Source organism: Manacus vitellinus, unplaced genomic scaffold, assembly GCF_001715985.3.
Source record: "Manacus vitellinus isolate BGI_N305 unplaced genomic scaffold, ASM171598v3 scaffold_1_pilon, whole genome shotgun sequence".
NCBI classification, from domain to species: Eukaryota; Metazoa; Chordata; class Aves; order Passeriformes; family Pipridae; genus Manacus; species Manacus vitellinus.
In genome coordinates this window covers 52857054-52869667 of record NW_021939396.1, presented here as the reverse complement: position 1 = coordinate 52869667, position 12614 = coordinate 52857054, and the positions used below count along the sequence as shown (strand labels likewise).

Sequence of the window (12614 nt, the reverse complement as noted above, 5' to 3'; positions counted from 1 at the left end):
TGTACAGTAATGCTACTCCCTAGAACTACCACATACTCTTTGTCCAGTGTTACCCTTCCACCTGTCTTGCACCAACATCTGAGTCAATGCCAACACGCAGATACACAGGAACTATGTTTCTGTTTTGGAACACATCTTTTAAGTCAGCACTCTTTCTTCAGAAAGTCCTAAGTGATTCAGTCAGTCACTGAAAAAGAATTATGAGATAATGTGAAACCCAACAGCTCTAGCAGTCTCCACAAACCTTCAGCATCCATTAGAAAAGTTGGAGCACATTCTGTGGCAGACACATGTAATATGCAGCTGCACATCTGGAATGGCACATGACAGTACAAAAGCAGAGCTAGGAGAATGGACACCTGAATCCAAAACCCTCCTTCATCAGGAACAGATTAAAAAAAAGCCTATTACAAGGAAAACTGTACAAATACAGATCTTTCAGAACAAGTTTATTAGTCAAACACAATTATAAAATTTAAATATTTATACAGCAAGATGGAAAATTCTAAAGTAAAACCAAACGAGCCAAATTATTTAGCTGCAGTATACACAGGAATGGTTTTGTTTCCTTTATGAGCTGATCCAGTATCGACTTTTCTCAACAATTTCTTGAACACACATTTAATTCTGAGAATGTGTTTCACATGTCAGTGCAGTATACAAAAAGAAAAAATTAAAGACCGTACTGAACTGATTTCAAAAAGAAAAAAAAAAGAAAAAAAAAGAAAAAAGGACAGGCACATTGAAGTCAGCTACTCCATAAATAGCTCATGGCTAATACTGTTTGTATGTGTTGCCATAGTTGAAAGGGTACAAATTAAAATGTTGCTTTGATACACAAGTAACAGGTTCTAAATCTTCTTGTTTGTTCTGCAAAACATGCATGAATTTCCCAAATTTTTGAAAATCTTCTGTACAAGAGAAGGAATACAAAGGCAGCCAGAAATGGAAGCATTCACAAACACCAGAATAAGGCCCTTCAGAGTTTATTTAAAGTAACAAGTTAAACCCCTTCATTCTCAGGTAATAGATTAAGAGGCCGAGATACACATCGTCTGCGAGGGTGAGGATACTGGAGGTTGGCAGTGTCAGCATCGCAAGATTGCTCTATCAGAGGAGGAGGAGGAAGGAGCTGGGCATGACTGGACCATCTCGATCCAGCCCGTGGGGAATCCAGAGGGGGAAAGAAATACCTGAAACAATTAAGAAAGGAACAAAACACCAAAACAAAAAACCAAACCAAAACAAAAAAACAAAACAAGAAAAAAAGAGAAAGGTAGTAAATACAAGGAGAACCAAAGGGGAGAAAAGACATGCTGGAAAAAAAAAAAGGCTTTAGTATATCCATGCCAAAACCAATAGAACATAATAGCAGAAATCAAGGCTTGTAATTCAAAACAAGACAAATCTGGAAATTGTTCTTTAAAGCAAAATAATACAGTCTTTTCCACTGAAATTTATAGAAAAGAATACCATAGTCATAGTTCTAGTATACATTTTTACAAAAGAATGGATTGCTTTGGAAATCAAAAGGATGGTGTGGTACAGCTATTAACAGGTTTTCATTCTCCCAGAATTTCTGTGATTTGTTAACAGCCTTCAGTAACGCTTCATTTGTGACACAAAATATACATTAAATATTACCAAAGTACATTTTCTGCATATGCATCTAATTCAGAGTAACTTCACAGCGTTTCTAGAATAGACGTAAAAACATCATTGTTTTTACATTAATACACATTTATAGAGAATAACTATTTTCAATGAAATACAGCCTTTGAATGTATTTACATATTGCTGCAAAATCCTCAGAGTAAATTTAAGATTCCTGGTGAGCGCAAGATTCGGAATTATGCCACTTCATGTCATTTTGCTGCTGTTTTTATTAGAACTTACCCGTAACACTTGTGCATTTTAGCATAATTATATTAGATACCTACAGATGTTTTCTCTCTTGTTTACAGTTCTGTGGACTTACAGAAAGGAACAGCTCTTAAACTAATTAATGAAATTATGGGACAATTCACAACAAGCTGCATTTTGGTTTCTACCTTTATATGGCTAAAGTGTTTGCATTTCTTAAGGATGCTATGTTTAGAGAATTTTAGGTACTCCATGGAACTATTACCATAGGAATGTACAAATACATATCAGAAAAAGTACTTCTCTTATGATGACGAAAGTATGACAGTACTCATAAAACATTTATTTGAAGTCATACTAAGGGATATAAACGAAGCAATACCCAAACTACTGATAGCTACCATCTGTACAATTGTCAAAACAGTTTTCTTATTCCCTTTAAACTAACAGTTTCATATATTACAAAGCAGTTACAACCTTGTAATGTTTAGGAATCTTAATCAAATGCTGAACGCTATGAAATGCAAAACAAATTGGTTCTCAAAACAATTTTAATGGAAGTTATTATAATGGTCATTTCCCTCCTCCCATCCCAAACAAGGACAAAAATTCTCATTTTTAATCATGAACTAGTCTTTTAATTTGACAAGCTTTCATATAATACGTTCTGATGAAAGTTTTGGGGTTTGGGTGGGTTGTTTATGGGTTTTTTTCCAAACAAGAAGCCTCTCCAAATATTTTTCTATCAGGAGTTCCAATAGTATCAAACTGTGCAGGCTAGTACAAAAAAGTGTACACAACGTGTTTTAAAAAGGCTTTTTGAACAGCATTTAGTAGTTAGCAGGCTGCTGGTGTCTTGGGAGAGGTCAAACGGCGTTGGGGAGGGGAAAAAGGAGTTCGTTTTCCATTCCTGTGTGCATGCAACAAGCAGCAAAACACCAAAGTTACTCCAGTTAGCTTGGTATCAGCTCTGCTTTCTGTTAAAAAGGACATAATACAAATGGAGAATGGAAATTGTATCATAAATCTAGACACACAATTACATCAACATAACAATATAGCCCTACTGATTTATTTCGCAACAATCTATATCACCTGTTCTGAAACTTAATTTTGAGTACAAATCCAGTGTGGTGATCGTGCTTTTACAAACTTTTTCAGATCTGCATATTCTTTAGCTGTTTTAAGTGTTTAAATGTATAGACACTGAAACAGCATGTAGAGTCACAGACAAAATGAATTATGTGTAAGATACCTATTCAATGTCAATACATCAATCTTTACCAGCGTCTTAACACTAACACAAAAGTTAACAACTGTGCTTACGCAATTCAAGGCAGCGTTACTACAAAGAAAAACATGGAGTTAAGGCATATATTTTTTATAGTAAGGCTCAGTCCTAGGACAAGACACTGTATGTTTGGGAATTGCACAGCCAATGACATAATTTTGGAATTAACGTTTTGTTACAAATTGGAGCCAAGAATAATTTATTAAAAAACAAAACAAAAAGCCCTCCAAAATGCAAAGCAATCGAGGGAGTCTAAAAATAATGCTAGAAGTTCCAGATTCACAATGGCTTACTACCAACTTCAGGGACAGGAGAAGAACCACCAAAAGGGTGGGGTAGGGAAGGGTAGTCTTGCTGGCAGCACGCTTTAGATAAGGAGATTGAGAAACCACACCCTATGCAAAACGAGTACAAAATAGCCTGTAGTTCCCCACAGGAGCCCAAACAAAGAGTTACACAGCTCTGAATATACTATTCCCAAGATAGGGCTGTATTTCAGCATTTTTTTGCTGCACTGCAAGTAGAACATGGAAGCAGATGACCAATATGATTCTGATGCCCTTTTTTGTGGGACTATTACCACCCCTTGCTGTCCCATTTATCTTGTGAGGAAAATGTGAGAGCCCTCCTCTGCTCAACACAGCTAGGGATCTGGAAGCCAGAACTGGCATTCAGGATTGACTGCTGAAAGGGAAGGAGAGGCAGGGAATGATGACACAGTGCTGCTCTCCAAAAGCAAACTTTACTGATCAGCATTTTAAACCAAAAGAAAGCCACATGAGGAGCTGCGCACGGATGGAAATGGAAGCTATGCCAAGGCAATAGAAAAAAAATAAAGGTGGCCACAAAACTTGGAAACTGCAGCTACAGAATTTGGCAACATCTAGTCCTTCCATAAGATTTACAGTCCTGTCAAGCTGAGTGTACAGATTCCACCATGCAGAGGAGGGGCTCAGTGTATTTCTACATTTCAGTGTGCACAAATTTAAATGTTTCTTTTTCAGAAGAGGTAGTTAAATTTACCTACTAAACAGCAATTATTATAGAAAAAAACCTAACAGAGATTAAAACAAATTATCTGCAATACAAATGCCATATAAGGAAGATTAAAAAAACCACAAAATTGATGCTACACCTGCGAAAAGCAAGTTAACTAACAGTAGTATTTGATTGTTGAAACCATACATTATGAAGTAGCTTTTCCTCCTTCCCTTCTGCTACATTACCCCAGTGAAAAACAGAGTTTGTTGCTGGTATTTTTGCTTCACTTTTAAACACGAATCTAAAGCAAAAGGGCAGTTATACAGCAGTTATGATGAAGCTTCTTCTTTGAAACTATTTCAGAAATGCTGTTTTTAATAATGTGAAAGGACTAGAAGTGAAAATAGTTGTTTACATTGCTTATTTATACATTCTGATTCAGTGTGGCTTACGGTTTTGTTCATTTTCCCCTTAACAGTGGCACAGCAAGACAACACCACAAAGCAAAATCAGAAGAGCCTGCAGAAGTATTGCACTTTGAAAATACGTAAAACAAACATGAAAGCTAAGTGAAATTAAGAAGATTCAGAGAAGAGACCATTTACTGAAACTCAGTCTCCCTACTAATTAACCTACCTGCTGGCAGATGATCCATTTAGTGAATTCTGTAGACTTGTATTGGCTGAACCTAGAGAGGCATTAAAAATTCCCTGCTGAGAACTACCATTCACCGGACTCCCATTACCTTTCAGAATACCAGTACACTTCCAGTTGTCCATGTAATTAGCTGCAAATATAGATATATAAAAACTGTTAGTTTCTCTTCTAAAGCTCAGCATTCCCTACAAATATGTTTCAACTACCATACACCTGGTGTGAATCAGAATGGAACTTCAATGCCAAAATATAAATTCCAAATAGCTGAGGATCTGACCCTTTAGCTGTCTGATACTCTTTGGCTATCCACAACTTAAAACTCAGTTTCCACTACTAAAATACTGAGAAACAAATGCAAATGTATAAGGAAACTAGCAGTGGGTTTTTGTTTGGTTTTGTGTTTTTGCTGTTGCTTTTGGAAATGTAAACTGAAAAAAAGCCAGTTTGCCTGAACATTGTGACATTTTCTGGGTTTAGCATCAGAGAAAGACAGTAATGCAGTACATATGTTACTTTGTAAAATTAAAATTTTATATAGCTCTAGTCTGGTGAAACAATTTCAGGGTACAGGAACAACTATTTGCAACAGCCTAAATCATGCAAGTGTTCCAGCACAGAAAGTTATTTTCTTTTTCTGAAATGTAAACACAAATATAAAAAAATTCACAAATCTAAAATGAACTTTCCCTCCAAAATTATGTTTTGAGTAAAATTTCTCCAGTATGTCCAGCATACTACAAAGTTAATATAATATATGTCAAGTGGGTAACCTTACCCTTCCAGAGCCTAACACAGCCATCATCACCAGAGGAGGCAAGCACTGTGCCCGTAATATTCCAGCTCACTCGCCACACCTGGGAGTTGTGATTATCAAACTGTGCCACAATATGAATTTCAAATTTTGTTAATCCTCCCGATGAAGTCAATTCTTTCCTGTTTAAGACAAAAGTGATAGTTCTGCACACACCTGTTCAAAGGTCTGGGTTTGAACGTGACGACAGAAAGAGAGGATACATCTTTCAAGCAGTTTATACAACTGTTAATAGATGAGGAGTGCTAAGAGGGTATTCAGACAAAAATTACAGACTTGCTCACAATCTTGTCATCTTAAAAATCAGGCTGCTAAAAAAAAGTCCTGCATACATTAAGTTACTACTGTTTCTTCATAGATACTACTAAACTACTAAAATAAAACCATAATATCACATCATACCAAACCATCTTCCTCTTAAGCTCACCTTAGAGGTTTTAGCGTGAAAATTCGTACATCTTTGGTTGCTACAGCCAAGATATGGAAGGATCTTCCCAGATTTGGAGCAAATGCAATATCATGTACAGGATCTGTGACTGTCATCAAAGCTTCTGCTTTTGCATATTTTCTGTACAGCATAGGAAAATAACTTTTAATGCCATCAAAACTGCCAGTGATGCAGGTTATATAAACCAGACACAGGGGAACAGGGAAAAAGGGTTAAGTATACATAAGACTCGCAAAACCAAAAGTATTTTCTTAAAAGAAATTGTAAGTAATGATTTCAAGCTGATTTCTTCAGAAATCAAATACATCAGATACAGTAACCACTAAAACCAGTATGCTAAATCATACAACAAAGCAAGGATTCCAGTACAAAGAACATTTTGTCCACAGTTGGAAGAGAAATAAAAAGATTCTTCCATTCACAAATCTAAAGGGAATTTGCATCTCAGCAACTTACTACATTTTCTGTTGTAAGCGGACAGCTACCTGCCTCCTCTGCTGTATGATAAACATGTATCCCATTTTTTTTATTTACCACCAGGTAAATAAAGCAACTTGTCTTTATTGTTAATGCACAGAGAGCATTGTCTGAAGGCAGGCATAAATCCACACCAATCACTCTGAATCAAACACAATTTCTCTGTTATTTAACTGAAGTGATGGTGCACACACTTCCTGGCCTTTTCTGGTTCTGTGAACTCTTGACTGTGTGAACTTTCACAGAACATTAGAAATTCACAGGACTTTCTGATATTATAATCATGCCTTTAAAATCATTTTAAGGTGCCTTTGAACAAAACAGCGCCTCATGCAACACAGTTCAAATTTCAACTTTGTCCTCTTAATTCCTTGTGCAAAATTAAGCATATAAATTAGGAGACAGCGAAACAAATCTTCCTTTAAAGTTCTGGTAAGAACAGTGGCATTTCTTCACCGACATGGAATAAAATTATCAATATCATATTTGTAAACATCAGCTGCCATTCTGAGGTCTTCTTCTCTTTTCCCATCCAATGGCTCATAGACAAAATTAAGCTATTATCATTTACTACTTCACATCTAGTGACAGAAATAAAAGACCATATATTATAAACTACTTTATGATCCCACAAATGTTACACATTTAGCATACCTGGTATTTTCGTTATATTCATAAATTTGAACCTTTGCCAATATATTTGGACTGTTGTCATCACTTCCTACAGCTATCATTGGAGAATGTGCTCGAGAGCTAAAATGCAAACACAAATACTGTTAAATTCACAAATGATTCCACAGAAAGTTCACCAAGCAGTTTTTAAATTTAAAACACTATAAAAAAACCCCAAAACAATAACAAAAAAATACGACAAGGGAAAACATCACAAGGAAACAAGTTAAGTGCTATTCATAGTTACCAGTACCTCCACTCTGATGTTTTAAAAGCCCACTTTATACATTCACTATGGTGAAATGATTAGGAAACATTATTTGGCAATTCAAGATGATGTTCCCAGAGAGTAGGGTTGATTTCACATATGCATGGTGCAGTCTAGTATTTGCCACAAGTTTCATGGCAGAGTGTGCACTCTTTGCACTGCTTTTAATGACTGATTGGTGTCATTTTGTTCAGGTTTTGGAAGACAGCTTACACAAGCTAAATGTATATAAACTATAGTTTTTAAATCAACTTTTAACTCTATTCCACGCACTAAAGTGAAAGCCTGTATGTACTCTGAACCTCCAGCACAGACTACTACTAATGAATAAAAGAATAACTGGATCAGCAGGACACAACATTATGTCTACAGGGGAAGCAATTAAGTGCTTCTGGATGAACAGAATCCAAATTAGTTCAGCCTTGAATTGTTTTTCCCCTCCTGTTATTGCTGGGGGAGGATATGAGACGGGAAACAAAGGAGAACCTCTGCATGCAAGTGTTCTTTTGGATAGGGACTACCCAACTGGACTCCCCTCTGATTCTGTCCAGTTCAAGAAGGTTAAGTACATCATTGAGCCCCCCTGAGGATAGAACTAAAAGAACAACTCCTGGGCTTCATATCTGTGCTAACAAGACTCTTGTGGCTCCTTTTACTCTGCTGCACTGGCAAGGGTTTATGTGCTTCTTGAAGTTTTCAAAATTATTATCTATTGCAACACCATTCTAAATGAAAGAAGAAAAACACAGGAATTGTTCCTTTACAAACACTTTCTTTTATCAAAATCCCAATTAAGTTTTATGGGATAAATAAAAAGCATTCTGTAGCTTTTTAGGTTGCTACTTGTTGAAAATAATTAAACTGGGAATATTTCCTCACAGAGCACAGGAGGATTTTTTGTAACACTTCTCTGGCTCTCCCAAACTTCCTTTATTAAAAAAAATTTCAGCAGAAAGTTTCAGATGTACCCAAACGTACACTCAATCTTCTCCATAGGATTTATTCCACAAAAATTCAGAACTCACTCCTCTGCTTAAGCAGTTACAAAGCAAAGCCTATAGTTTTAATAACATACCTTGAAGGATTCCAAGAAATACAACTGCAGCTTAGCTTACATGAAATTTCATGCTGCAGTGACCACTGACTGAGATTCATCACATCTGGAGCTTCATAAATCCTTACAACTCCATCTGCTGAACAGGTTGCTAACATAAGACCCATATGCTTGGGAGCAAACTTCACATCTGTAACGGATGTCCTACTGTCCACTAGAGTGGTCCTCTTGACCTGCAAAGAAAAGGCAGAGATTCTTCAGAGAAATGCTAGAAATTTCCATCAAAAATTTATTCCCTAAGGAAGGCTAAACAAAGTCTGACAACGTCATTTCATAGGATCACTAACATCTTCCATCAAAAACTTTAAAAAAAAAAAACAAACTTTGTTCACCAACAAATTGGAGAAATGACAGATCATTGTTACAGTGATGCAAATTCAAGCATCAAGAGATACCTCACTGTGATATCAAACTTCTGATACCAGAAAGAATTGTTTAGATTATGCTCTTCAGGAAAAGAAAAAAGCATCACCATGTAACATAAGCACAAAAGAAAAAAGTACTGGCCAGAGGCAGTTTCAAACTATCCTCTTCATTCATACTGGTGACAACATTAATTGCCCTGTCTAAGGACACCGCTTTATAAATTCAGCACTGTTGAAGTTTATCATGAAGCATTTTCTCACTGAAGCACCGAAATAAATGCTTCTGATAAGGGAACAGGTAAATGCAGCAGGCATTGAATAGGATGAATAGCTAAAGAAGAAAAAATTGTAAATATTTCTTTTCCAAGTAATTTCCTCTCCTGCCAAGACAGCCTGCTGAGCCTGGTTTGAGCCGAAAACCATGATCACAACTGCACATAGAAGTGAACTTTCATAATCCACTGGGTGCCAACAATCTTGACAATCCAACTCCTCACAATATGTATTTTAACATTAGAAAACTTTAGCAGAAAGTAGAAAACTGCAGGTATTTTAGTAACTTAAATTAAAACATTAGAGGCAGGAATAGTACTACACATAAAGCATAGCTGGAAAATAGTCTGTTTAGATCTAGAATTCCCATGATGAAATGCTATCCTGAAAATTTACTTCTGAGTAAAATTTTTTATTTCCCAAAAGAACCTTGATCTATTGTTTGAAAGACGAAAAAGACCAGCATGAGACAGTTTTGAATGAGCTCTTGTTTAAGAACTTAAATTCTACTGTAGATAGAAATTCACATTTGCAAGTTGTTTGACAGGGAATACCTTATTATGAAACACCAATAACAGTGACAGTGATTGGTCTGAATGTTGCCATTTAGCTGTTTTCCCCAAACGTTGTAAAAATACTTACTTTATATTGGAGTATTGCTACAAATGAACAAAACATAGGCAAAATCAGGAACACTTTATATTAACAGAAAAAAACTCAAGTCTCACCCAGTGACTCTGGCCTCGGAGTTTATCATTTGACTCTCCCACAATTTCTTCCCATACAGCTGCTGTTCTATCAAAAGAGCAAGAAACCAAGACCTGCCCAAATTCAGGATGTGCCCATGTCACACGCCACACAGATCCACTATGGGTCTGCAAGAGAACATCAAAACACCGTAAAGAAGCATACTTACTGCATTAGTCCAACAGACTATATATTTTTATGAGCTTCTGCAGAAGGGAATTCCTGTTCCTTTGAAAGCTCTGTTCTTTTATACCAAGTTACACAGCAGCTGTTGCATTTATTTCAACCACCACTGCAAGGTTTTGTTGCTATTAATAAGTGTTTAAAAAGCAATTATTACAAGTGTTTTTCAAAACATTATTTATTAATACTTTAAGTTCCAAACTAAGATTCTGCCTTGATGCAAAAAGTTGTGCTTTGTTTTCAGTCAATTTTCAGCCATTACCATGCTTACTTCTAACTTGCCTATACTTTTCAAAAGCATATGTAGAGCATTGCTTATCTTCTTTTTAATATGAAGCTCCTCTTTCTACCTATTCAACCTTCTTTTCTTAGAGAAGGGGAATTCAAAAGCTTCACTTGCATTTCCATTTACAGGTATGAATGCATTGTGGTCCTAATAAATACAAATTTAAGGACAATTCAGAAGCTGAATGCACTAATTATCCAGATGAAGCAGAGTCTCTATATGAGTTCTCAGAAAGGTTTTGGAGGAAAGAAAAACAGAGGTCAGATGTTGTAACATTTAACAGCCAGACCTCTTCCTTTTCATTTTTTCCCTTTTTTTTTTTTTAAGTCTTACTATATGCAAAAAGGAGAATATTCAATTAAAAACAAAGGTACTGTTTTTCAACTCCCTAAACCAGTTACTGTTATGTTTACTGATACCAAAGTCTGACAACATAACTAAGTACAGAAGACTGCATGTTAGCCTCTGCTTTAAATTAGAGACATTAGAGATGTTTTATAAAAGCAGAGAAAAAATTATTTCTACTATATAAGTCAGCAGAAATGAAGCATGTTTCTTCAAAAACAAAGGATAAATTATGGTTATGTCTGTGTAATTTTTATAAATACAAACCTTCCAGCTGGCAGTGCAATGCCAATCCCCATTTTCGCTTTTATCCCAGACCTATTGAGAAATCAAAACACAATCATACAATTTGCAAATAAAGCTTATTAAATAGTACCTTAAAAACACAGCCATACATATATATATATATATATATATATACACACATCAAAAAAATATAGATAAGAATATACATGCATACCACTAGACATTTTCATCTGGAAAACGGTACTTGGCTCAGTACACAACTGCACTTCACTCACCCTTGAAAATATCCCTACTACAGGTCAGGAGAAGAGGCATCGCCTGTAAAATCCACTATTGTATGACACCTATCTTTAAAAAAAGTAATTTACATGGAAGAGAAATTATTGCCATTCCCATACTTCATTCACCGTTCCAAAAGTACACTACTCAGTTTCACTCTAGAGCCTTGACTGTCCTCTGGTGCTCAGCTCTGGCTGCAAAACCCTAATGCAGCGCCCAGCACCCATCCCACAGACAGAGCAGGACAGCAAAAAGAAATCAAGGTAGTGGGGGAACAGATTTGTTTCTCTTTCTAATATTTCTGCCTTGATTTATAACCATATGCCGAACCTTCCCCTCTCTTGATTTCCCATACATCTTCATCATATTTGTGACTTTTTTATTGAAAAATTATGAAGGATGTCATGAACATAAACAAATGAAAGACACCTCTAGAAGTCTGCCATCCACTCCTGTTTGTCACTCATTCACTTTAAAGCTTTACTGGAGTCCAACTCTGTAACTTTTCCCCAACTCCTATTCCACAGGGCCCACATAATGAGAACAAGAACTGTACAAGTGCTGTAAAACTCTGGTTAGAGTAAAACTTCTGAAGACCATCTCATAAAAGATTCAGTTACGACTGGAAAGTAACATTACAATGCTGAAGAACATAGTCACTGCACTCTACCTACCTCTTGGCATCTTTCTTAACAACATCCTTTTTAGGCTGCAAGTTCTAGGTAGTCAGTCCAAACCAAAGACTTACATGGTTTTGGCTTACTTTTGGGGGGGACTATTTTGTTGTTGTGGTTGGTTATTTGCTTTTTAATCTGTGCTGAGGGAGAAGGGGCTGCTCGCTTGTTTTTAAGTATGATCTAAATGTGACACGGCTTTCTACGGAAAAAAAAAAACCAAACACATTTTCTCAACCATCTACCAGACCTAAGGAAAAACGTGACTGCTCTTTAAATTACATTTCTTAGTAAGAAATATCCATGTACCGCATAATCCCTGTAACTCCTGAATTTGTCTGTCTTCTTGCTATGCACAAAAAAGGGAAAGGGCAGTCAACTTTTCGTTTAGACAAACATAAACTGTTACTTTATTTCCTGTAAAGGAATTAAGATATGCAAAAAATTTTACAGTTTCCTTCATCTGCGAGAGCACACATGAGCACTTCAACTTCAGTCTTTTGCTTACTGGCACTTAATTATGAAATAGTATCTTCCCTTAATAAATAAAGATTATCGGCGCTACATTATGAAGCAGTAGTTTCTTCCCTTAATGTTAATAAATACAGATGTTCAGTTGAATCAACAGAACAAG

At 36.1% G+C, this 12614-nt stretch overlaps 1 protein-coding gene across 1 annotated transcript in view; it reads right to left on the bottom strand.

Annotated features, from left to right (window-relative positions):
- Positions 1 to 428: 428 nt before the first annotated feature.
- Positions 429 to 12614, bottom strand: part of SEH1L (SEH1 like nucleoporin) — a 34767-nt gene continuing 22581 nt past the window's right edge. The window contains exons 3-10 of the mRNA XM_029959394.1: positions 11049 to 11099; positions 9949 to 10095; positions 8544 to 8755; positions 7183 to 7281; positions 6031 to 6171; positions 5568 to 5725; positions 4772 to 4922; positions 429 to 1193 (exon numbers count right to left, since the gene is read on the bottom strand). Coding sequence (XP_029815254.1) covers positions 1004 to 1193; positions 4772 to 4922; positions 5568 to 5725; positions 6031 to 6171; positions 7183 to 7281; positions 8544 to 8755; positions 9949 to 10095; positions 11049 to 11099 — 1149 coding nt within the window. The 3' untranslated portion in view covers positions 429 to 1003. The remainder of the gene's footprint in view (positions 1194 to 4771; positions 4923 to 5567; positions 5726 to 6030; positions 6172 to 7182; positions 7282 to 8543; positions 8756 to 9948; positions 10096 to 11048; positions 11100 to 12614) is intronic.